The sequence below is a fragment of the Hyaena hyaena genome, unplaced genomic scaffold (assembly GCF_003009895.1).
Source record: "Hyaena hyaena isolate Hyena2069 unplaced genomic scaffold, ASM300989v1 scaffold_511, whole genome shotgun sequence".
In the NCBI taxonomy this organism is placed as follows: Eukaryota; Metazoa; Chordata; class Mammalia; order Carnivora; family Hyaenidae; genus Hyaena; species Hyaena hyaena.
Window position 1 is genome coordinate 353979 of NW_024081144.1, and position 21767 is coordinate 375745.

The 21767-nt window shown below is 65.9% G+C and overlaps 1 protein-coding gene across 2 annotated transcripts in view; it reads right to left on the reverse strand.

The window, feature by feature from the left end:
- The window catches only part of COL5A1 (collagen type V alpha 1 chain), a 143430-nt gene that overhangs the window by 5571 nt on the left and 116092 nt on the right, over positions 1-21767 (reverse strand). The window contains exons 43-65 of one of the 2 annotated variants that reach the window (XM_039255152.1): positions 21162-21269; positions 20201-20254; positions 19298-19351; positions 19090-19197; positions 18016-18069; positions 17803-17910; positions 16788-16841; positions 15909-16016; positions 15285-15338; positions 14977-15030; positions 14018-14071; positions 13428-13481; positions 12714-12821; positions 12559-12612; positions 12418-12471; positions 11167-11274; positions 9841-9894; positions 9068-9103; positions 8637-8690; positions 7735-7990; positions 6801-6913; positions 4183-4251; positions 938-1171 (exon numbers count right to left, since the gene is read on the reverse strand). In XM_039255152.1, coding sequence (XP_039111083.1) covers positions 938-1171; positions 4183-4251; positions 6801-6913; positions 7735-7990; positions 8637-8690; positions 9068-9103; positions 9841-9894; positions 11167-11274; positions 12418-12471; positions 12559-12612; positions 12714-12821; positions 13428-13481; positions 14018-14071; positions 14977-15030; positions 15285-15338; positions 15909-16016; positions 16788-16841; positions 17803-17910; positions 18016-18069; positions 19090-19197; positions 19298-19351; positions 20201-20254; positions 21162-21269 — 2004 coding nt within the window. Of the gene's footprint in view, positions 1-937; positions 1172-4182; positions 4252-4313; positions 4383-6800; positions 6914-7734; positions 7991-8636; positions 8691-9067; positions 9104-9840; positions 9895-11166; positions 11275-12417; positions 12472-12558; positions 12613-12713; positions 12822-13427; positions 13482-14017; positions 14072-14976; positions 15031-15284; positions 15339-15908; positions 16017-16787; positions 16842-17802; positions 17911-18015; positions 18070-19089; positions 19198-19297; positions 19352-20200; positions 20255-21161; positions 21270-21767 lie in introns of both variants that reach the window. The other variant, XM_039255151.1, reaches the window with a different exon arrangement.

A 21767-nucleotide genomic window follows, 5' to 3' on the forward strand; every position in this document is an offset into this window, starting at 1 on the left:
GGGGGGGGGGGGGGGGGGGGGGGGGGGGGGGGGGGCGCTGGCTGGAAGAGCTAGAAATCACAGATGGTTCGCTCCACCTGTAAACCTTCCAGAAGGGCCCTGTCGGGAGCTGGCCCCAGGGATGGCCGTGGGTGACCCACACAGCACCTTCCAGAGAAGGGCATCACGCGCCGGCCTGGAGGGAGGCCCTGGGAAGGGCTGGCCCTGGACGTGGGGCGGGCGGGGGGAGTGCAGCCCAAGCCACCTGGCCCCGTGGGAGCTGGCCTGGGCAGGTCCCTGAAGACCAGGGGCTGGGAGGGGGGACAGTAAGAGGCAAGGCCACAGAGGGACAAGCCCAAGGGTTTCAACAGGCCCGGACCCCCCCATCCCCAGGGCACGGCTGCACCTTAAACATCCCCCAGGACACGAGGCCATGGCTCAGACCTGCGGGCTGCCTGGGGATGACCCTCGGCTGGGCACCCAGGCTCGCTCTGGGTAGGGGGGCCATGGGTGGGGGTGCCGAGAAGGCAATGATTCCGGGGCCCAAAGAGTGAGCGCAACTCCAGCCCTGACGTGCCGTATGGCCCGAGCAAGCCCCCGTAGGCCTGCGGGCAGAGCGGCCCTTTCCAGTGGGTGGCACAGGGCCCAGGCCGGACCCTGCCTCGCAGAGCGCCACCCAGAGCTCGCGAGCATGCCCAGTGCGCGTCCTGGCCGTTCCCAGGACAACCCTGGCCGAGGAGAGTCTCTAACTCCAAGCTCCTGGTCACACGTGGACAGGACCACGGACCTGGCGCCCTGGCCTCAGCTTTCCGGGTCAGGCACCCTCGCCGCGCCCTGCTCGCCCCACAGGCCGGCCCGGGAGCACCCGGTGACTGACTTCGTGGCCACTGAGGATGGGCGCCGGAGGCCTGGATGTGACCCCCTCCCCCTCCCCAGGGCCGCCGTGCGGGACACTCACGGCACAGCCGTCCACCAGGGCACGGATGTAGGGGCTGTTGTCGTACGACATTTCCTCGTCGTTGGAGCCCAGGAAGCGCAGGGCCTTGTCGTAGCTGCCCGTGGCGGCATCCTCCCAGGCGACCGACTGGTAGCAGTTATAGGTGATGTTCTGGTTGGCGGAGGCACTGAGCAGGCGCAGGAAGGTCATCTGCACCACACCCACGGGGTTGCCCTCGGCGTCCACGTAGGAGAGCTGGGGTGGGGGGAAGGGAGGGGGCGCTCAGCAGTGAGGGGACCCGGCCCAGCCTTCACGAGCTCTGTCCAGGTGCCGTCTCCTCCAGCCACGCCAAGGCCACTGCCCTGGAAACGTGCCCCGCCCCCGCTCCCACCCCCGGAGGCCGGAACGCACCGGCTCTCCAGGGAGCTCCCTGGAACAGAGCGAAACACACCTCATTTCTTTCAGGTGCCTGCACAGCCCTCCCATCCCTCCTGGCCTGGCTGGTCCCTCCTCCTCCAGGCCTCAGTTCATGTTCCTCCTCCTCTAGGAAGCCTGCCCAGGTTAGGTGCCTTTCCCCATCTTAGCCTAGCTCACTGTCTGTTTTCCCTTCTGGGCTGGGAAGGGCCTCTGCGCCAGCACCGGACCCCATGTCATAGGCCCCTGTGCGGGGCCTGCAGCCCTCCCCGGACTGTGAGCACCCTGAGGGCAGGGACTCGGCACTTAGTCCTGTCGTTGTGTCTGGAGACCGGCCAGAGGAAGGCGCTCATGGGATTAGGATAATAAATGAGGACCATTTGCTGGGCACCGCTCAAGTACTAGGTAGGCCCTGGCCAGGGAGCTGTAAGAATAAAGAGAGCAGGGGGTCTCGGGGTAACGTGGGCCAGTGGGGAGCGAGGTGTGGGGTGCCTGGCCGGTAGCAAGAGGGGCCTGAGCCACGTGGCCGAGAGCCTGAGGGCTAGGGCGACCGGACGCCCTCCAGGAGGACGGGAGCCACAGGTTGGCACTTGAGAAACGCCATTCGTGCCTCTTCCGGGGCGCAGAATCTGGGGGAAAGCAGAGCGGGCCTTCCTGTGGTCGGGGCGGGGGGCTCAGGGTTGCCCACGCTGAGGGGGGTGGTCGGGGGCACTCTGGGGACGTGCCCCTCTTGAAAAGACTGTCTTAGACAGCAAGCCCCAGGCACAGCATCAGGGAATGACAACACGTCTGTTCTCAGGAGCCCTCTCCGGCGTCGCCGGCTCGTTACCCCAAATTGGGCTACTGGGCTCGGCGGGGTGCGGGGAGGGCCGGGGTGTATGGAGACGCGAGCCTCAGGTCCTGCGTCCTGGGCAGATTCCAGCTTTCTGGAAGCCGGACGCGGCCAGGGGACGTGAGCGCCGCCCCGAAGTCCCCGGCCGGGCATCGGGGTCGGAGGCCGGGGCTCCATCCCCACTGCCGCCGCACCGCTATTCCACTGCGGGCCCTCCCTCGCCCGCCCCAGAAGAGGCGGCTAAACACACGACGGGGGACGAGGTCCACGCCGCCCGCTCGCTTCTATCCGCGCATACGTAACCAGGAAGTGCGAGGGCCGGGCGGCCGGCCGCCACCAGCTTTGCACGCGGCGACCGGACACCTCGCGGTCGGACCCTGAGGAGGAAGGCTGAATACCAACCGGCAGTCGGGCCATCAGGTGCTCCTTCTGGGAGGAAGCTGGACTGACTGGGGAAGCAGGCGTGCACAGAGACAGGCCAGCCAGCAGCGCGGGACACAGAAGGACCCGAAGCCCCCGAGCTGAGCGGCCGTGGGGCCGCAGAGCCCCGGAATCCCGCCGCGAGTCCCCACCTCCCCGTGGCAAAGGGGCCCCTCGGTGATACCGCCACAGGCTGGGTCCAGAACAGCCCGGGCTGGAGAAAGAGGCTATTTGTTTAGGAAGGGCCTGTATCTACGCCCCGTCCGCTAGGACAGCTCTAAGAGCCTTGGCGGGAAAACCCGGAGCACAAGCTGGGGTTTCCCTGGGCCCAACCTAGGTCTACGGTCTGTGAGATGGAGGTGGGAGGAGGGCTGCTGGGGTCGGGGGCGGGAAGACGGTGTTCTGGGGGGGCGTGGGCGCGGGGCGCCAGAGGCGCCCCGGGGGCCCGAGGCAGGTCCTTCTGTGTGCGCAGCAAGCGCGGCAGGGGTGGAGGGAGGGGAAACAGCAGGTGGAGCAGCAGGCGGGAGGCCCGCCGTCCGCGCAGGGAGATCAAAGGGGTCTCCCCAGATGTGGCGAGGCGAGCGTGAACCTTCAGAGTGTCTGCAAAGAGTGGCTTGGAAATCCAGGCGCAGAGAGCGTGCAATACTGTTGGCTATGAAGTGCCGGAGGGTTTAAGAACGAGAGGCCTGAGGGGTGAGACAGGGCAAAGGCTGGCGGGAAGCCACCACCCTGTGAGTCCCTGGGGGACGTGGCCACTGCGGCCGCCTGTGAGGGCACGGTGCCAGCATGATGGCGGACGGCCAGGTGGGGAGTCACGCAGCTCCCACGGCACAGCTTCCGGGAGGGACAGGACCCTCTCCAAGCGCGCGTGGAGGGGCACAGCCAGATCTGGGGATGGGAAGGCAAGGCGCCAGGCTGGACGCCAGCTACGCGTCCACGTCCTGGGCCCTCAGCCCCTTTGCTTGCTAGAAAGAGGGTATGGGACTCCAGTATATTCCAGAAAGGGGCCTGGACCAAACCCCTGGGACAGTCAGAGAAACCTGCTGGCCTCGCGTAAAGGAAGCCTCCGTGCTGGGGACAGAACATCACGGGCTTCCTTCCAAGGATCCCAGTGTCTTCCCGTTTGTGGGACGGCTCCCTGAGACCGGCCCCCCGGGGGTTAAAGCAGGGCCTGGCCTAGTCGTGTGGGCTGCAGAGAAGCCGGCAGCTCCAGGGGAGGGGCCTCAGGGGCCTGTGTCCTGGAGAGAACTCGGTGGCGCCTCCATCTGACCTGCCCTCTAGGAGTCAGCGGTATAAACCCTCTGGCTCCTGGTGTCTTGGGTCCCACCTGGCAGCGCCCAGCTGGCTGTGGCTCCGGGCGCCCTGAGCACCAACCTCCTGCCCTAGACCGACAGGAAAACCACCTGCTCCCAGGCCGAATGACCCCTCGTCGGGGCAGGCGGGCATGGGCGCCTCGGTGGAGTCTGGCTGGCTGTCACGTGCCGTGGAGCAGCTCGGCTACGGGGGTGGGAGCAGGTGCGGCACACGGCGGCCGTTAGTGCCATGCAGAGCCACGAGCCAGGCTGTGCCGCGAGCAGGCAGCGCCCCGGCGGCCACTTACCAGGGACCCTCGCTTGTACTGACTATACCAGGTAGAAGGCTGCTCTTTGGGCCAGCGGGCCATTTTACTCTGTAAGATACGAAACGGACGCATTTGAGGGACAACCGCGCGCAAGTCAGAGGCGGCCTTACCAGTTTACCGCGCTTGAATTCACTGAACCAGGAACCCGGGTTTTCTTTGGGCCAAGAAGTGATCCTGGCCTAAACATCGAGCGGGGAGGCGGGGAGGGAGAGAAACAGAGAATGACAGCGTTACTTCCCCCACCGCGAGGAGCGCTCCCCCGCCTGCACACGCCCTCCTCCCACCTCCCTGCGCCTCGCCCCACGTGGCCAAGGGGGCCCGCTCGCCCTGGGATGGCCCGGGAGCCACGATGGGGACGAGAGGAGAGCAGGGGCCTTCAGCCAGCGTCCCGCCCGCTTGTGCGCACCCAGCCCCCGGTGCCGGTTGGTGCCGCGGAGCAGGTGGGCGGGTGACACAACGCATTCCTGGGGGCCTAGATGGACGCACCTGCTGACGGGCCAAGGGAAGGGCACTCAGCCACCCTGTCCTCTGATCCGCGGCTCTGCCTGGAGCCGGGGTCGGCAGGGGGGCTGCCAGGGCGGCTGGGGTGAGCCGTGCGTGGATTTGATGCGTGTGCTGTGTGTCTGTGTGCGCGCGTGTGTGTGCGCGCACCACGGTGGGCGGTGCTGCCCCGAAGACGCAGCGTGCTGCTGACCCAGTGGCAGAGGGTCCCCCACCTGGCGTGTGTTGCGTGTGAGGCCCGGGCACCGCTCCCAAGACGGCTCGTACAGAGCGGGCGGGCTCAGTGCTGCTGTGGGCCGGCGAGTGCATGCATGCGCGTGAGTCCTCAGGACCAGGGAGCCCGGCGGGCGGGCGCACAGGCCCCAGGCCCCACAGGCCTGCCGCTCGGGACCCGGCCTGCTGCGCAGTGTGGGGAGCGGAAGCCTGACTCCCTGTCCTGTCCCTCGGGCTTCCCCTCTGAGCTGGCCTCGTACCGGGGAGGGGAGGGGCCTCTGGGAGGAGGAGGGGCCCCCTGCCCTCTCCTGTGCCTTTCCCAACAAGCACGTGGCCTCCTCTGGGAAGGGGACGGCAGGTGCAGAGGGTGCGGCTCCCGCCTTCACCCCCGCCCTCCTGCTGCCTGATGGGGGGCACGGCACAGGGTCCCGACTTGCACGAGGCTGAGTGCAAAGGAGAGCGCAGAGCAGCAGGGGCCACGCAGCCCCCCAGCCCGCTGTCCACCCAGCTGCACCTCCAGCTCGGGTCCCGGGGGCACCCGCTAATTCTCCAGCAGCGAGGCCATTGTCAGGGGCAGACAGCCACGAAAAGGGTGAGAACCAGTGTCTTTTCCACAGACTTTCCTCCGGGGCCTCTGCCTGAGGGGAGGGTCCCGCGGCTTGCGTTTTCTTCCTGAACTTCAGGGCGTTTGTCGAGGGGCATATGGATTATCAGGGATTTCAAATCTCAGGTTGGGGAGAGTGCATATAAAATAGGGGCCCACAGGGGCGCCTGGGGGACTCGGTCAATGAAGCCTGACTTCAGCTCAGGTCATGATCTGTTCGTGGGTTCGAGCCCCGTGTCGGGCTCTGTGCTGACGGCTCAGAGCCTGGAGCCTGTTTCAGATTCTGTGTCTCCCTTTCTCTCTGACCCTCCCCTGCTCAAGCTCTGTCTCTCTGTCTCTTTCTCTCAAAAATAAACAGTAAAAAAAATTACAAAACAAAACAGGGGTCCCCAGATCGTGCCTGTCAGGGTGGAGCTCCTGGCCCTGTGAGCCCAGCCTTCTGTCCAGGGGCGCTGGCCCCCGGCTGCAGCAGGATTTAGAGATCACGGGATCCCGCCCCTAGAGAACACAGCTGCTCTCTCCCAGGGGGTCTGCTTCTCGGCGCTGTGGCCGGTAAGGAGCTGCAGGCCCCAGGCTGCCAGACTCCCCTGCTTTGGAGCCCAAATCGTCTACACAGCAGGCCGCCTGAGGGGTGCCATGGAGGTCTGCGCAGGCCCCAGGCAGAGGGCACTGTGCCACCGTCAGAGACCTTGTCCACCTTCCCCGGTCCGCACCAAGGTGGAAAGCAGCCCGCGTCCACCCTGCACACCTGTGAACACGCACACGCACATGCGTGCCAGCCACACGCCTGCCTCTGCATGCACACACACTCCCGGCACGGAGGTGACTGTCCACATAACCTCCACCCAATGCCCTGCACAGGCTGACTTCAGAGAAACGCGCCACACTCGGGACGGACGGGAGCAGGTGCCAGAAGGAAGGGCACGCTAAGAACTGAGGCAGACGCCAGCCTCTAAAAGGTGTGTCTGGGTGACTTTGTACTGACCCCCAAAGTCCCCCCGTGGGCTTCAGGTTGGTCTGGGGTCAGAACCACCGGGTCATTTCAGGGGCGTAGAGCAACCAGTGGTTGAAATCCCAACCCGGGGAGGGGTGGGGTGGGGGAGCGGGAAGCGGCTCGGCTCCGGCCCTCCCTTCGCCCTGCCATGGCACCAGGCGGCGCCCACCCCGTCCCGGGGCTCTGCTCTGCTTTCCAGGGCAGAATCCTCCCCCATGACACCAGCCAGAGCCGCCGGCAGGGCAGTGCGGTGACAGGTGGGTAGACGGGGAGGCGGGCACTTACCCCCTCGGACTTCTTGTCGGGGAAGACGCAGGTGGCACCTCCGGCCGTGAAGTTGCAGTAAACCTTGAAGGAGTCCCTGGAGCAGCCTTGGTTCGGATCCACCCAGTACTCACCTGCACGGCAGGTGGGGAGATGCTCGTGAGCCGCTCCCTGCCCGGTTCCAGAAGCAGCCGCACCCATGGCTCAGCCGTCAGAACCCACAGCCGCGCCCCATGCCGCCGGCGTGGGCCTCCCCTGGGTTTGTCCGCCTGGGCCCCGCCGTCCGTGCCGCGCACACACAGAGGCACGACAGACCCCCACCTCGGGCGCGGCTGGAGGGCGACGCCCGGGGCCCCCCTGCTCTGGTGAACGGGAGAGGGCGGCCGGGCCTCGCGGCGGGTGGACACAAGGTCCAGATGGACTTGGAATTCGCCCACTGGGGATCACAGAGGCCGGGGACCGAGCACCACCGCCAGCCTGGGGAAGTGCTCGCGCTCCCCGGCGGGGCTGCAGGCTGCGTGTGGCCTGGGACGGCGAGCAGGGGCGCAGGGCTGCGACTCTGCGAGAGTCCGGGTTTTGCAGGCTGCCTTCCCACGCGGCGCCCGGACCCTGACCCGGGGAGCGCGTCTATCGCCGACCCTCACGGCAGCCCTGACATCAGGAGCCGTGCCCAGCACCCGGCGCACCCTGTGCGCGGCTCAGACACACCCTCCGTCTCACGGACGGGGGACCCGAGGCTCGGGGTAACAGCTTACACACGAGACGGCGGCCGAGACGCCACCAGGAGTGGGCTCCGTGCCACCTCAGAGCCCGGCCCTCCTTCCCCGGCCTCCCACACCCCGGTCGCATCCCGCGATGTCTCCATCAGGCCCAGGGGGTGTGCACGGCCGGCCGGCCGGCCGCGGACGCTGCGGCTGCGCGGGCTGCCCCCCCCCGCGGCCCACGGCCACCCTACCGTCCGGGAAGTCGGGGTGGCAGAGCTGGAGGTCCTTGCAGGTGCGCGCCGGGTTCTGCTGCGTGCCCAGGGGCCGCTTCATCTGCTCGATCTCCAGCTTCAGGGAGTTGAGTGAGCCGAAGATCTCCTCCATGCCGTCCGCATAGTCCACGTAGCTCTCGCCCGCCCCGTCGTCCAGCAGCTGGCTGGCGTCGATGTTCCGCCGGGTCCTGGACGCCTGGATCGGCAGGGGCTGGATGACCTCGCCGGGGGGACCCTGGGTGCAGAGAGGACCGGCTGGGTCTGGCGGGGGCAGGGCTGCGGCACGTGGGGCGGGGCTCCGCGTCCCGCCTGTGGACCCCCATCGGCCTCAGCGTGGTTTTGCTCTCTCTTTCCTGCTCCGGGGCATGGGGCACCTCTCCCTGCTGCCAGGCCTCGCCCGCACAGGCGCCTCTCTCCTCCTGGCCTCAGCGGGTGCCCTGGCCTCGGCTGGACTCAACGTGACGGGCTCTGCCCTCCCCTCTGCAGCCTGGCCTGAGGCCGCATACGTTGGGGCCACGCTAGTGCCGGCGGAGCCCTCCCGGGGGCCGCGTGGGGGCCCCAGCCGAGGACGGACCCAGGAATCGAGAGGCTGTGCTGCCAACACTGGGTGACGTGTGGGGCACGCCCCACAATCTGGCTCATCACAGCCCCCACCCGTCACCTGGGGGCTTCATGTGGTGCCGCCCACTGTCACACACACGCACAGGTGCACGCACACGCACACACGCACTCTCTCTCTGCCCAACCAGGCCTCCCAGAGAGAGGCACCCGGACTCCGTCCACAAAGTCCTGGCAGCAAACGGCACCCACAGACGCCCCCAAGACTGCCTCCGTGTCAAGAGGGCCCCTGCCCTGCTGTCACGTGTTCAAGGGCGACTCACCGGCGGGCCGGGGGGTCCTGGGTGGCCAGCCTCACCCTTCGGGCCAGTGGGACCCTGGGAAAGAGGAAAGAGAACCAGGATGTGACTTAACCCCACCTTGCGCCCTGCCTGCATGGAGATGGCAAGGGACAAAGTCTAGTGCGTGCCGGGGGAGGACGGCAGGGACCCTCCTGTCCCCAGTCCCAGCTGTAAGGGTCTGACGCCCAGAGATGTTAGCTCAGGGGCACCGTCCTGCTGAGCCAGGGAGCGACAGCCCAAACACCTCCGTCGGCAGCGACCCAGGCTGCAGACGTACTCAGGACCGTCAACACTGGGGGAGAAGCATGAAGACCGAGCCACCAGGAGTCTGAGGGGGAAGGGCACCCATGGCTGTCACCCAGGGGGACGCACGCCCTTCCCCTGGGCAGAGGGGGCCCATTCACACCACTTACCGAGGAGCCCTTAGCACCTTTTGGTCCAGGAGGACCCTGCAGAGAGCGGGGGACAGAGCATCAGCGAGTGGGTAGCCCCCACCTGCAGGCACCCACCTGCAGACCCACGGCCTGCTCAGGCCTTTGCCCCCTCCCCCGGCGCCCCATCCCCCTCCTAGGAGTCTGAATTTGCACTGGGTCGTCCGGGGGCGGGGCTGGTGTCCACCCGCTCGGAGGCAGAGGGGCCTGTCTGACGTGCTCTCCCTGCCCCACCCCAGCCAGGAAACCACACATTCAGGCGGCCGGGGGGGTTGGGGGGGAGAGCAGGGGCCGGTGTCCCACCCACGGGGCCACCTTGGGCCATGAGAACCAGGTCCAGACCCAACAGGGGCAAGCGGAGGCTGGAGGCCACGGGGGAGGACCCTGGCGTGCCGGGGACCCCAGCAATGTGGGGGGTGCCCCCGGGATAGCCTCCCCCGCCCGCCTCTGTCCGGGCTGAGCAGTCCTGCTCATGCTGACGGGGACGCCTGTGTAGGACACCCACGCTCCCTGAAACGCCTGCCCCCCCTCCCTGGAACCAGGGCCCAGAGACCCGGCCTCGCTCCGTGGCTCGTGGCCCTGACGTGGAGATACAGGCAAATCCACCCCAGGCCCCACGTGCACTTGGCAGTGGGTCCCACCCCGGGTCCTCTGACAGTCCTGTGACCCTCCCGCCACGCACTGAGGCCCATGGCCCAGGCTCGCCTGCCCTCCCCAGAACGACTGGGGGCCACCCGCCTGTCCCAGATACACACCGGCAGGCCGGGAGGGCCCGGGGGGCCGATTGGACCGGAAGGACCAGTGATGCCCTGGAAAGGAGTAGAAAACGCAGACTGTCACCCGGGGAAGGTCACAGACGCACATGTCCCTGAGTGGAAGGAGCCGTCTCTCCCACAGGGCCCAAACATGTGCCGGGAGGCTGCCCGGCCCCCACCCCAGCTGCCAGGGCCCAAACATGTGCCCAGAGGTTGCCCAGCCCCCACCCCCGCCTGCCTGGGGCCCAAACATGTGCCTGGAGGCTGCCCATCCCCCACCCCTGCCTGCCTGGGGCCCAAACATGTGCCCGGAGGCTGCCCATCCCCCACTCCAGCTGCCAGGGCCCGGCCGGGACTCTGGCATCTTCGGGGCCGTGGGAAACAACTTCGTAGCGGCACCCCTTCTATTGTTCAGATTTGAAATACAGAAGCCCCACACCCTGGCCTGGCTGGGGTCCCCCCTCCCTAATTTCCGCTCGCGGTGTGGGTCTCCCCAACCCCAGCACAGGCCCCGGGCGGGGACATCAAGCTTAATGGGATCCCTTTGTGCCTCCCCGAGTTTCTCTGCACTTGGAGCCGGCAGCCACTGGTCAGACCCCCGGTCCACACAGGCCGGCCCAGCTGGTTTTAGCGCTGCACCCCTGCTGCAGAAGGGCGCCCAGGGCCCACCTCGCCTGGAGCCCCGATGCCACATGAACGTCCCCCTGGGGCTTCATCGACCTCCAGGGCAGAGCGAGGCTGAGGGCAAGCGCCCTCCCCCCTCCACCTCTGCCATGTGGGGGCTGGGGCCCCTCATTGCTGTCTGACTCCCGGAGATTCTCAAGCCAGCACCTCCCGTCTGGGACGCTGCTGGGACCAGGGTGCTCTGAGGGCTCACTCTGGTGGCGGAAACCCTGGACAGCTTCCTAATTCTCCAGGTCACTGATCACCACGCCCTGGACAGCCCCCATTTAGGGACAGCGGTCAACGCCACGGGAAGGACACCAAGGGGACGACGAAGCAGGGGCTCCCAAGGGCACCACCGGGGGATCTCGCTGGGGGGCCAACTCTAATTCACCGTGGTTCCCCGTGCTGGCCTGGGCTCGGAGGGGAAGCCCGCCCCAAGGACGTGGCAAACGTGGCTCAGGCCCGCCGAGCACCCGGGCAGTTAGCCGGGTCAGAGGCCCCGAGGGAGGTGAAGCAGTGCCCCCCGTGAGGCCGCCCTCCGCTCCGCTGTGTGGACATGAGGACAACCTCGCAGCTCCGACTGGCCTCGGACGCCGAGCGCAGGCGGTAAGACGCTCTCCCCACCCGCGAGGGTGCTCGCTGGGGCCCCGCCTCACGCACCTGCTCTCCCTTAGGGCCAGAGGAGCCCTGGGGGCCGGGGAGGCCGCGGTCACCCTTCTCCCCCTGTTCGCCGGGAGGCCCGATGAGCCCGATCAAGCCCGGGTGGCCCTGGTGGGAAACAAAGACATTAAGCGGCGCTCGCTGCAGCCGTGCCTCCCCGCTGACCACATGACCGGCTGGACGTGGCACATGCCAGCCCTGGAAGCCACGCAGTCACCGGGCGACATTGCCCGGGGTGGACACCAGCCCGAAGGCGGCTCAGGGGGCAAATGAGGTACGGCGTGGTCGGCCTTTGGTCAAATCGCACCCAAAGAGAGGGAGGCACAGAGCCCGGTCCAGCCCACGGTGGTAACACGTTTTCCTGTGTGACGCAGTTTGTGTGGGTCTCATGTGCACTGTCCACTGTTTCCACGGCCACCGTGTTCATTACAGGACACTGAAACATTTATGGACTTAAGGGGGACGTTATGGGTATCACACACACTACAATAGCCTTTCATGTTTTTCTAAAAGGAAGGCTTTTTACACAGGCTTACGTGTGTTCGTTTCCTATGAGCTTATGGAAAGTTCTAGAAGGGTTCTTCCAGTGTTCCTTACTTTAGGGGTTGAATGGTGATAGGCATGGAGAAGAAAAGAAACAGACTCCCCAGTCCTTCTTTAGAAAGAACTGTTTGGGGGCGCCTGGGTGGCTCAGTCAGTTGAGTATCTGACTTCAGCTCAGGTCATGATCTCACGGTTCATGGGTTCGAGCCCCGCGTCGGGCTCTGTGCTGACAGCTCAGAGCCTGGAGCCTGCTTCTGATTCTGTTTCCCTCTCTGACCCTCCCTGCTCACACTGTCTCTCTCTCTCTCTCTCAAAAATCAATAAAAAACATTAAAAATTAAAAAAATAAAAAAATAAAAAGAAGGAACTATTTGGTTTGTGTGTGTGTTTTACGCTTGTCAATGAATCAGCATGCGCAGAAAAGATCGCCCCCCCCCCCCCAGCTAGAGAAAATGAGCGGCTTTGCTGGGCTGTGCAGTCCCGGGGTGGGGTGGGGGGGACATGCTCCTGGGGCCCTGCACACCCCTCAGCCGGGACCCTTCGTCAGCCTCCGGGGTCTCCCACCAGGGACAGGGACCGAGTCCCCCTGTATGCCGCAGGTTGGTTATGCTCTTGGGACCTGTGTCGCCGGACACATGACTGATGGTTTGAACCCAGGGATGAGGGGCCCTGAGTCACAGCCTCAAAGGCACCTGAGTCCTGTCTTACCTTTTCCCCCTTGGGGCCAGAATCTCCTTTGAGGCCGGGGAGTCCTGGGGGGCCCTGTGGGAGGAGGTGGGGGGATCAGAGCTCTCCTCCCCAATGCCACCCTCCACCCCTGCCAGGAAGCCCCTCGGGATGGTCACTCACCATGGGGCCAGGGGGGCCGTCGGGGCCCGGGGCGCCTGGGAGACCTTGCTCACCCTGAAACACAACAGGCCCTCAGCATGAGCCCCACGGGGCCCGTCCCGTGCCCATGACCCACCCCTCAGCCGCTGCCCTTCCCCGGCCCCCCATCCACTCACCACAGGGCCAGGGATCCCTCGCAGGCCATCGGGCCCGGGCTTCCCAGGGGCCCCCTGGGGGCCGATGGGGCCAGTCTTCCCCGGAGGGCCTTCCAAGCCGGCTTCCCCCTGCGGGGACACGGATGCTTGAGGCTGCGGTCACCCTGGCCCAGGACCTCGGCTCAGAGGACCCCAGATGCCCCTGATATGTGGGGCTGCCCCGAATTCTTGACAGAAGCCACGCTGACGCCTAATTTCCTCAGCCGTCCGGGTTTCCCAGTCTCCAGCAATCTCGGCCACCACAGCTGTTGCAGCCAGCCCGGCACGCGTGGCGGGTCAGCCTGGGCCCGGAGGCCTCCCGTCACTTCCTCAGTTACTGACACGGCAGCCCCAGGAGGCGCACGGGGCCACCAGAGTCACAGGGAGTGGCCCCTCGAGGGCCCTGGGTGCTCTGCCTACTGCCCAGCCCCACGGCGGGTGCTGCTCAGGGTCACGCGCCAGGCCGGGTACCGCAGCACCCGCTCCCCCTTCCTTAGGCTGGAGGGGCAGACGCCCCGTGGGCACCACACGCCGTCTCCCTCCCGGTGTGCGGGGAGAGCCAGCGCCGGCTCGCTGCTGCCTCCGTGGCTTTCCTGCGTCCGTGCGTCTCCACCTCTCCCCCCAGCAACTCGGCTACCACGCCCGCAGCTCCCCCGGGGGGCTCGACAGTCACGGCTGCGCAGAGAAGCACGTTACCTTGGCTCCCTTCTCTCCCTGTCTGCCTTCGGGGCCTGCGGGGCCGGGGGGGCCCTGGAACAGAGCAAGGGAACAGCACGTGAGGAGCCGCCTACAGAAGCCCGAGCCTCGAGCTCTGTGTCTGCAGGGAGACGGGCGGGGAGGGCGGGGAGGCCGGGGAGGGGGCTCCCGGGTCGCTGGCCCACGTGGATATGGCCCTCAGAGCAAGTCCCAGTGGCCTCAGTTCTGGAAACGGCCTCTGGCAGCCCGCAGTGCTGGGGCCCTGTCCTCATCTCAAACCTGGCGGCCAGCCTTCCGCAGCCCCCCGAATGCTGAATATCCCATGTGCCGAGAAAGGTCTGACCCAGGGGGCGAGGCCCCTTCCGGCTTCATGGGCGCCTTGCCCCTGCGATGGGCACCTTGGGCGGCATCAGCACGTGGCCCCTCCCAAAAGCAGGGGGCGGCGGGCACAGCAGGTGTGAGGTCTGAGGACTGGAGGAGCAGTTTCCCGGTGGGAGCTGCCTCGCGCACAGGGGCCAGGGGGAGGGGAGCAGCGGGGCGGGCCTCATGCGGGAATCTCGCAGGCAGGGGCCGTTTGCAGGATTATTTACCCGTTTTCCTGGAGGCCCAGATGGTCCCGGCTCACCAGTAGGGCCTGGGGATCCCTGGCGTCAGAGAAAGAACACAGGACGGGGGACTCAGGGCCGGTCAGACGGACGCACGAGCTCGGGGTGTGCGTGCTCCGTCCCGGCCGGCCCCGGGCAGCCACTCTCTTCCTCGGGGTCCCAGGGGAAGACACCCTGCCCGGAGCTCCGGGCGGGCCCGGGAACCCTGGCTCCCGGCCTCGGTTTTGTGACATTTTCAACGAGCGCTTTCCCACCGCGAAGCAATTACTCTGGATACCAGTGGCCGCCCACGCCACCCCTGCACACATCGCCGGGATGGGGGCGGGCCCCGGGGCACGAGTCCTGGTCCCGAGTCCCCACCCAGAGAGCAGAGGCCTCGCACGTCTCGGGGACTTGGCTTGGCGCTAATCTCAACGCGGCGCTGCCCGCCTGCACCCGAGGGCCGGGAGGCCTGGCAGCAACCTGCCCGGTGGGGGCGGTGGGGGTGAGGGAGATGGGTGAGGACCCTGGGGCCGTCCCCGAGGAAGGGGAGGCCCACCCAGGGGAGGCCCACTGGGGTCAGGTCCAAACCGGGCACCTGGGCCGGAAGCAATGTTTCAGAAACTCAGTGTCGGGGGTAAGAGGCAAGTCGAGTGTGATCGCGGCCCGAGGGGCTGAGCCCTTGGGAGGAGAGGCACCGACCAGGCAGGGAAGGCGCCCTGACGTTCACGGGGGGGCCCGGGGCGGGCAGGGGCTCCCCGGGGACGAGTGACTGATCACCGCACGGCTGCCCCCAGCTTCCACTGGAGCCCTGCAGGGAGCTCACGGCGACCTGTCACCCGGGAGAGTGGCTCCCGAGGGACCTGGGCTCCGGCTTTTCTCAGAGAGGAACAGGGCGAACCCCAAGGACACCCGACACCGTCCACCGGGCAGCCGGGGTCCCTGGAGGCCACGGGCGGACTCACCGTTTGCCCAGCCTCACCGTCGTCCCCTTTGTCACCAGGCGGCCCGTCTTGACCCTGAGGGGATGAAAGCAGGTTCCTCCTGTCTCCTGAGTCACGCGCCAATGCCCACGGCGTCCCCAGTCCCTTCCCGAGAACCCAGCTCTCTCCGGGCGGCCAGGCGGGGACACGAAAGCACCACCATCTGGAGGCCACATGGGAGAGCACCGCGCCCAGGAGGACTCGGAGAAGACAGCCAGGAAGGAAACACCGGCCGGTAAGGGCAGCGGACGGCTGGCGGGGGGAGGGGCTCCGCGGCCTTGAACACCTACCGCGGGGCCAGGCTCTCCGGGGGGGCCAGGGTCTCCAGGAAAGCCCACAGGGCCCTGAAACAGACAGAGAGGCGTGTCGGGGCCCTGAGCAACCCGGGAGCCGCCACCACGTCCCCAAGAGCCCCGCCTCACCCACCCCTGCAATGCCCTCCCTGTGACGGCAGGAGTGCGCCCACGGCCCGGAAGCCCCTGGGGACTACCTCGTCCCAGCCTCCCCCCTGCGCGGGCACGGCGGGCTCGGTGCTCTGCTCTCAGGGCACGCGGAGGAGGGCGGATGCGCCTGTGATTCCGCTCCCGGAGCTCCGGGCTGAGAGCAAGCCCAGACCTCGGGCTTCTAGAACGTGCCAGCAGAAGCCCCTTCGGAGGCAAAGCAGGACGGGCCACAGGACGGTTCCGGCAGCCCCATTAGCACGCTGCCCAGGCACGGCACACGAGACCCCTACGCACCGCACCTCCTCTCCTTCACCTCCACAGCCCTGCCTCAGCAGCTGTGTGAAACCTCCGAGCGTTAGGAATGTTACCCTCAGACCCACAGCGGCCAGGGGCTCAGAGCGCCAGCAGAGGGTGAGAACGGCCCGCACAGAGCCCACCAGCCCCGGGCACCCGCGTCTCCGAGTTACTCACGGGGCTGCCTTTGGGACCGTCGTCCCCAGGAGGGCCTTTGGGTCCAGGGGGCCCAGCTGCACCGGAAGGCCCCGACTCGCCCTTCTCGCCCCTTTCTCCTTTGGGTCCCTGTGGGGAAAGGCCAGTGTCGGTGGCCTCTGAGCGGCCTCGGTTCCCGGAGCGCCATGCTGGCCTCCGGCGCCCCCGTGCACGCACGGGAAAGCGGGGGGCTCGGGGCCGGGAGGCCTGACCCGCTGGGCCCAGTGGGTCCCGGCAGCTGCTCGCACTCCCCGCCCGCAGCAGCTCCCGGCAACGGTCTGGCCCCCCCTGGCATTCCAGAGGGGACCCTTGGCTCCCAGGTGGGAGGTGCCGCAGGGGCGCAGGCCCCCCTCCCCCTCCCTGGTGCGGCCTCCCACAGGCCGTCTGACCCGCGAAGGTCAGAATGTTCCAGGTCCAGGCTGACGAGGGGACAACTGCCCCATGTTTGTGGCAGCACACGAGCCGGTCTGGAACAGACGAGGGTGACTTATGGCCTTTGCTCGCGGGCGTTCACCGTGAACACCTCCACACGCACGCACGTGCACACACAGGCACATTTGCACACACAGGCATACGTGTGCACACACAGGCATGCATGCACACACACAGGCACGCTTGCACACAAGGCACGCTCGCACACACAGGCACACTCGCACACATAGGCACATGCACATTCACACACACAGGCACACTTGCACACGTGTGCTCACGCCCCATCATGCACCCACGTGGTACAGTAACCCCACTGAGGTAAGGATAAGGGGAGACATGGCTCCCATCTCATGGACGGGAAAACGGGGGCAGACTGGGGGCTTCCCATCCAGCAGAAGTCCATGGCGGGGGGACCCCCAGCCCACTCACCGGAGGGCCCCCCTCTCCGGGCAGGCCAGGCTCTCCAGCTTCGCCAGGCTCCCCCTAAGGAGGAAACGCGACATGGTTACAGTGGCCCCGGCTCGGAGCACTTAGCAGATCTCACTGCCGTCGAGCAGGCGTGGGGCCAGGGCGAGGGCGCAGCCAGTGCACTCTGACAGCGCGCGGGGTTGGAGGGCAGGCCTGTCTGTGTCAGGGCGTGTGCTCATGCCGGCATGGGCGGTGATGGTCACACAGAGGAGGTGACCAGAGCACACGGGGTGTCACAGACGGCGCCACGGTGAGTCCTGGGGGACGACGAAGAGAAGGCCGTGGAAGGGGTGGGGGACAGCGCAGGAGGGAAGAGCCGGCTGAGGCAGGGAGGACCCAGCACCACGCGCAGAGGGGCAGCCGCTCCGGGCCACAAATTAACACTAATTTGTGGTCTTAGCAGGAGATGTTTCTCTGTAAGTTTCGTATCGTAAAAAACGGGCAGTGATGGAGGACTTCTTTCAGTTTAAGGGGCTGATGTCAGAAAGTTCTGGAAACGGTGTAGAGGGAATGCAAATGAATGGAGCACGTTGGTTTTGTTCCTTTTATCCCAAGGAAGTAGCGTAAGTGCTCTGGAAGCAGAGCAAGGTCACGGGCACTTCAGTGCAGTCCTGCTGGCTGTACTCGGACCCCCGGCGCCCTCGCCCTGGAACTAATCAGATCAGGCGAGGACCCCAGGCCGCGGGAGGACAGGCCGAAGAAGGACGGTGAGCGCAGACGCCCCGCCCCGTCAGGGCTGGACCGGGGAGGGCGCTGGGCCTTCCTGCTGGCGGTAGCGCCTGGGCGCTGCCGAAGGCCCCCGGGAACAGGGGTCGGGGCCCCTGCCTCCCCGGCACAGATCTGCTAAGTGCACTCGACAGGAACAGCCCCGCACATGCCTGTACCCGCAGCTGGACACACGCTCACAGGCACACACCCCTGGGCTCCCGCACGCACTCGCACGTCAGCCGCTAGCACAGGAAGGGGCGTGAGTCACCTTCTCTCCCACGGCGCCGGGATTGCCTATCCCGCCCGGAGGTCCTTGTGGCCCGTCAGCGCCTGGAGCCCCGGAGGGTCCTCGGGGGCCGGGGGGCCCAGGGGGGCCCTAAGGGGAAGGAGAACCACTGAGTACAGACAAAATGCAAACTGTAACCAAAGCGGAAGCGAGCCGCCGCGCATGGCCCGGTGGGCGTGTCCCGGTCACACTTACCATCTGACCCACGTCCCCCGTCTCGCCCTTCTCTCCGGGAGGTCCCGGCAGACCCTGGGGACAGGAACGCGGCAGAAGCTTACAGGTCAGCGCTGCGCCACCCCGATACCCACGGAGCTTTCACGGTCTCCCCCACGGCGCCAAGCAGGCCTCCAAGGGCCTCCAGCCAAACGCGGGGCCAGCCCCACGATGCCAGGTCTCAGAGCCGCAGGAAATCGTTAGAGAGAACTTGGAGATTTATGGACCAAGGCGCCTGCCGCACTGTCCCATTAAACAGTAAAACCTAATGAGCCAACAGCAGGGAAATGTCGGCATAAATCACGCCACCACCATATGCTGGCATACTATGCAGTGACTAAAAATCATGTTTTCAAAATAAATAAAAAGGGACACGTCCAAAGAATATTTAGTAAGATTGAACACGACTCGTAAAACGAAATGTGAGGAGCCGCGCACAAACTTTCCGTACGCTTGGCACAACTCCGGTTGTGCAAAGCTGAAGGAAATCACATGTGTGCATACGTGCATGTGAATTCACACACGTAAAGGTACGGAGATAAAATGTGCCTGGGCGTTTATAGCCATCGGTCCTGGCAGTAGGTTTGGAAGGCACTGTTTTCTCTCACAATTCTTACCGCGGGTCCGTCGTTTCCAGCATCTCTGCGGTGAGCGTGGAAATACACACCACCGGTCAAGAGAAGCAAATATGGCCACGTCTGCAGCCATGGGAATCTGCAGTGCTTCCAATTAATGAGGAAGCCCCGGAGGCCCACAAAGCCTGGTCTTAGGTTCCCCATTCTTAAAATGTCAGGAGAGGGGAGGGGGAGGGAAGAATAGAGAGGAGGGGAGGGGAGAGGAGAGGGGAACGGGGAGGGGGGAGGGGAGGAGAGAATGGAGGAGGCAGGACAGGGGAGGAGGGAGGGCGGAGACAGGAGGGGGTAAGAGTGGGGAGGGAGCGGGTAGGGAAGGGGAAATGGAGGAGGGAGGAGAAGGGTGGGGAGGGGCGGGCACAGCAAAGATGAGGACGCCCCGGAAGGAGGCCACGGCCCTTGCACAAACCCTGAGGTTCGTTACCTGCAGCCCCACTGGCCCGGGGGGCCCAGGAAAACCTCGTGGGCCTTCGTCACCTTTCTGCCCGAAAAGGCCCTGCTGGCCACGAGGGCCTGGCTCGCCGTCGGCTCCCTGCGGGGATAATGGAGCCGGGGGTGAGGAGCCGTCACCAGCACCCCGCGGGCTGGAGGGGTCCGGGGTGCTCCGAGGGTCCTCCAGCACAGATACTCACGGAGGGGCCCGGCTGTCCGATGGGGCCCTGAGGACCGGTGGGCCCAGGCGGACCCTGGGGGGGAAACAGAGACACGGTTGCCTGGGTCAGAGCGGAGGCCAAGGGAGAGGGCCTGTGGGTGCAGGGACCGTGGCCTGAGGCCATCAGCTCGGTGCCCACGTGTGGCCATCAGGGGAAGGAACCCCAGCCCCACCGCACGGGCGCATCATCATGGGCGGTGCTGGCGGCCACTGCGCAACCTCTGAGCTCCCGCCACACGCCCAGGACACGGCCCAGGAGGCCCTGCATTAGAAACAAGGCTGGCCGCCACACCACCACCCACGCAGGGCGAGGACCCGGGCCAGAGCGTGAGGCTGGCAGCGTCGCAGGCGCCTGCGCGTCCCCAAACACAGCCCACCTTGGCCCAGGGAGCGAGTGAGACAGGAAGGCAAGGGGAGCCGGGCGGCGCCGGGGGGCGGCCCTAGGGGCACACGGCATTGACCGCCCGGCTGCGCGAGAGAATGGACGCATGTCACCACCACCAGGAAGGAGCTGGCCCCCGGTGACAGGGCTTTTCAAAGAACACACTAGGGCCCCAAGCAGACTGAGCAAAGAAAAAAGGGCAAAGTGAAGAGGCAGCGGTCAGGGTGCCCGGGGCCCTGAGGGGCGGCCAAGAGCCAGGCCTGCGGAGCCGAAAACCTCACCGCCCAATGCTCCACTGGCCCCATTTCCCCAAACCTGCGAGCGCTTCCTCCTCATCTGTTAACAAGGGATTCGCTCAGGTATGTACGCGCACGTGCGCACACATGCACACACGCCCGCGTGCACACGTGTGCACACACGTCACCCACACGCGAGCTGCAGCAGGAAGGGAGAGCCCAGAGGCCGTGTGGACACAGGGGGGCGGGCGCGGGGCCCCCGTACCTGCTCTCCTTTGTCCCCCTTGCTCCCCTTCTGTCCAGGCTCCCCGACCTCTCCCTGCGGAATACGGGGAAGAGCGTTAGCCAGGGCCGTCTGCGTGGTATCCGCTACCCACAGTGAATTTTCCCTGGAGATGAAAAGTCTCCTCCCCAGGATGGTGGGGGGTGCTGACACTTTCCAAGGAAGACACGTTTCCACAGATCAAGTTGCCTTCCCTTCTAATACAGAACCGAACGGGATGTGGCCTTGATCTCACGCGGCACAGGATCTTAGCGGATTTTAAAATGCAATGAGAATCATGGTGGAAATATTTACTTCGTCTGTCAAATCGGGAGGTGCAGTGGTGGAAAAACAGAGGGCGGCTACTGAGCTCCGGAGGGGTCACGAGAGCGCCCAGCGTCTCGGTGGTACAGAGCTGCCCTCCTCGCTGAGGGGAATCGTCTGCGCACAGGTGACAAAGTCGGAAATGTCACCCGAGAATTATCACAAATGGGAAGTTAAACCAAAGAGCGAAATTTCACTGTCTTCATTAAACGAGGAATAAAATATAGGCTCCGGCAGTAATAGCAGCAGAATCATCAACCACACGCTTAATGAAAGGGAGCCTTGATAATTCAAGTGAATGCGTTTAAAAATAGACACTGAGGAAAATCTCGTTATGTTGGGCTTGGCACGTTCGGATCCGACGCGATGCATTGGGGAGCGGGGAGATCTCCTCGCTCAGGCTGCTGGCCGAGAACGTTCCGGCAATGGCAGAACCCACGGGAGGAAAGCACTTTCGAAGCCCCCACCCCACCCCCGAGCACGCCAGCGACCCCACGGATCACCGCGCTGTTCTCCAGCTTTCCCAAAGTCCCGCACCGATGCTGAGCTAGCAGGGCGGACAGGGGTCACGCTGCGCCCGCATGGCGGTCCGGGCTGCGCGGCATCCCCGGGCAGGGACACTTGCCCTCATTCTTCTTACCTTGTCTCCATCTTCTCCGGGGGGGCCTACGGGGCCGGCTGGTCCGGGGAGCCCCACAGGACCCTGGAGGCCATCTCGGCCAGCAGGGCCTTGGGGACCTTTCTCACCCTGCAGAGGAGAGGAGACCCCCCATCAAACACAGCTCCGTCGTGGGGACACCCTGTCACCGGCTCATCACTCCGGAGAGGACAGGCCCCGGGGCTGGGAGCAGGCATCCTGGGCCCTGACCCTGCTGGTCCTCACGGATTTCAGCCAGCTACACTGAGGGCCCCTCTAAGCCCAGCCCCTGCCACCCACTTCCCGCACACCCCTGCGTTTCCTAGGAAGGGCTCCTCTTTTACAGATGGAGAAACCGAGGCACAGTTTGTGAGCCGTGCGGCCCGGATTCAAACCCAGCCAGCCAGCTTCCTGAGCCTGTGTGCGGGCTCGCCAATGCTAGCGGCCGGGAGGGCCTGAGCTCTGGCCGCCGCCAACGTTCTTACCATTTTAACTCTCTGCCAACACCTCCCCCCGCCAAACAGGCACGCGTGCACGCTCCCATCTCTCTTTCCTCGTAATTTTGATTCATTTCCCTCGTAATTGCCCCTGGTGATCTCAAACGTCCTC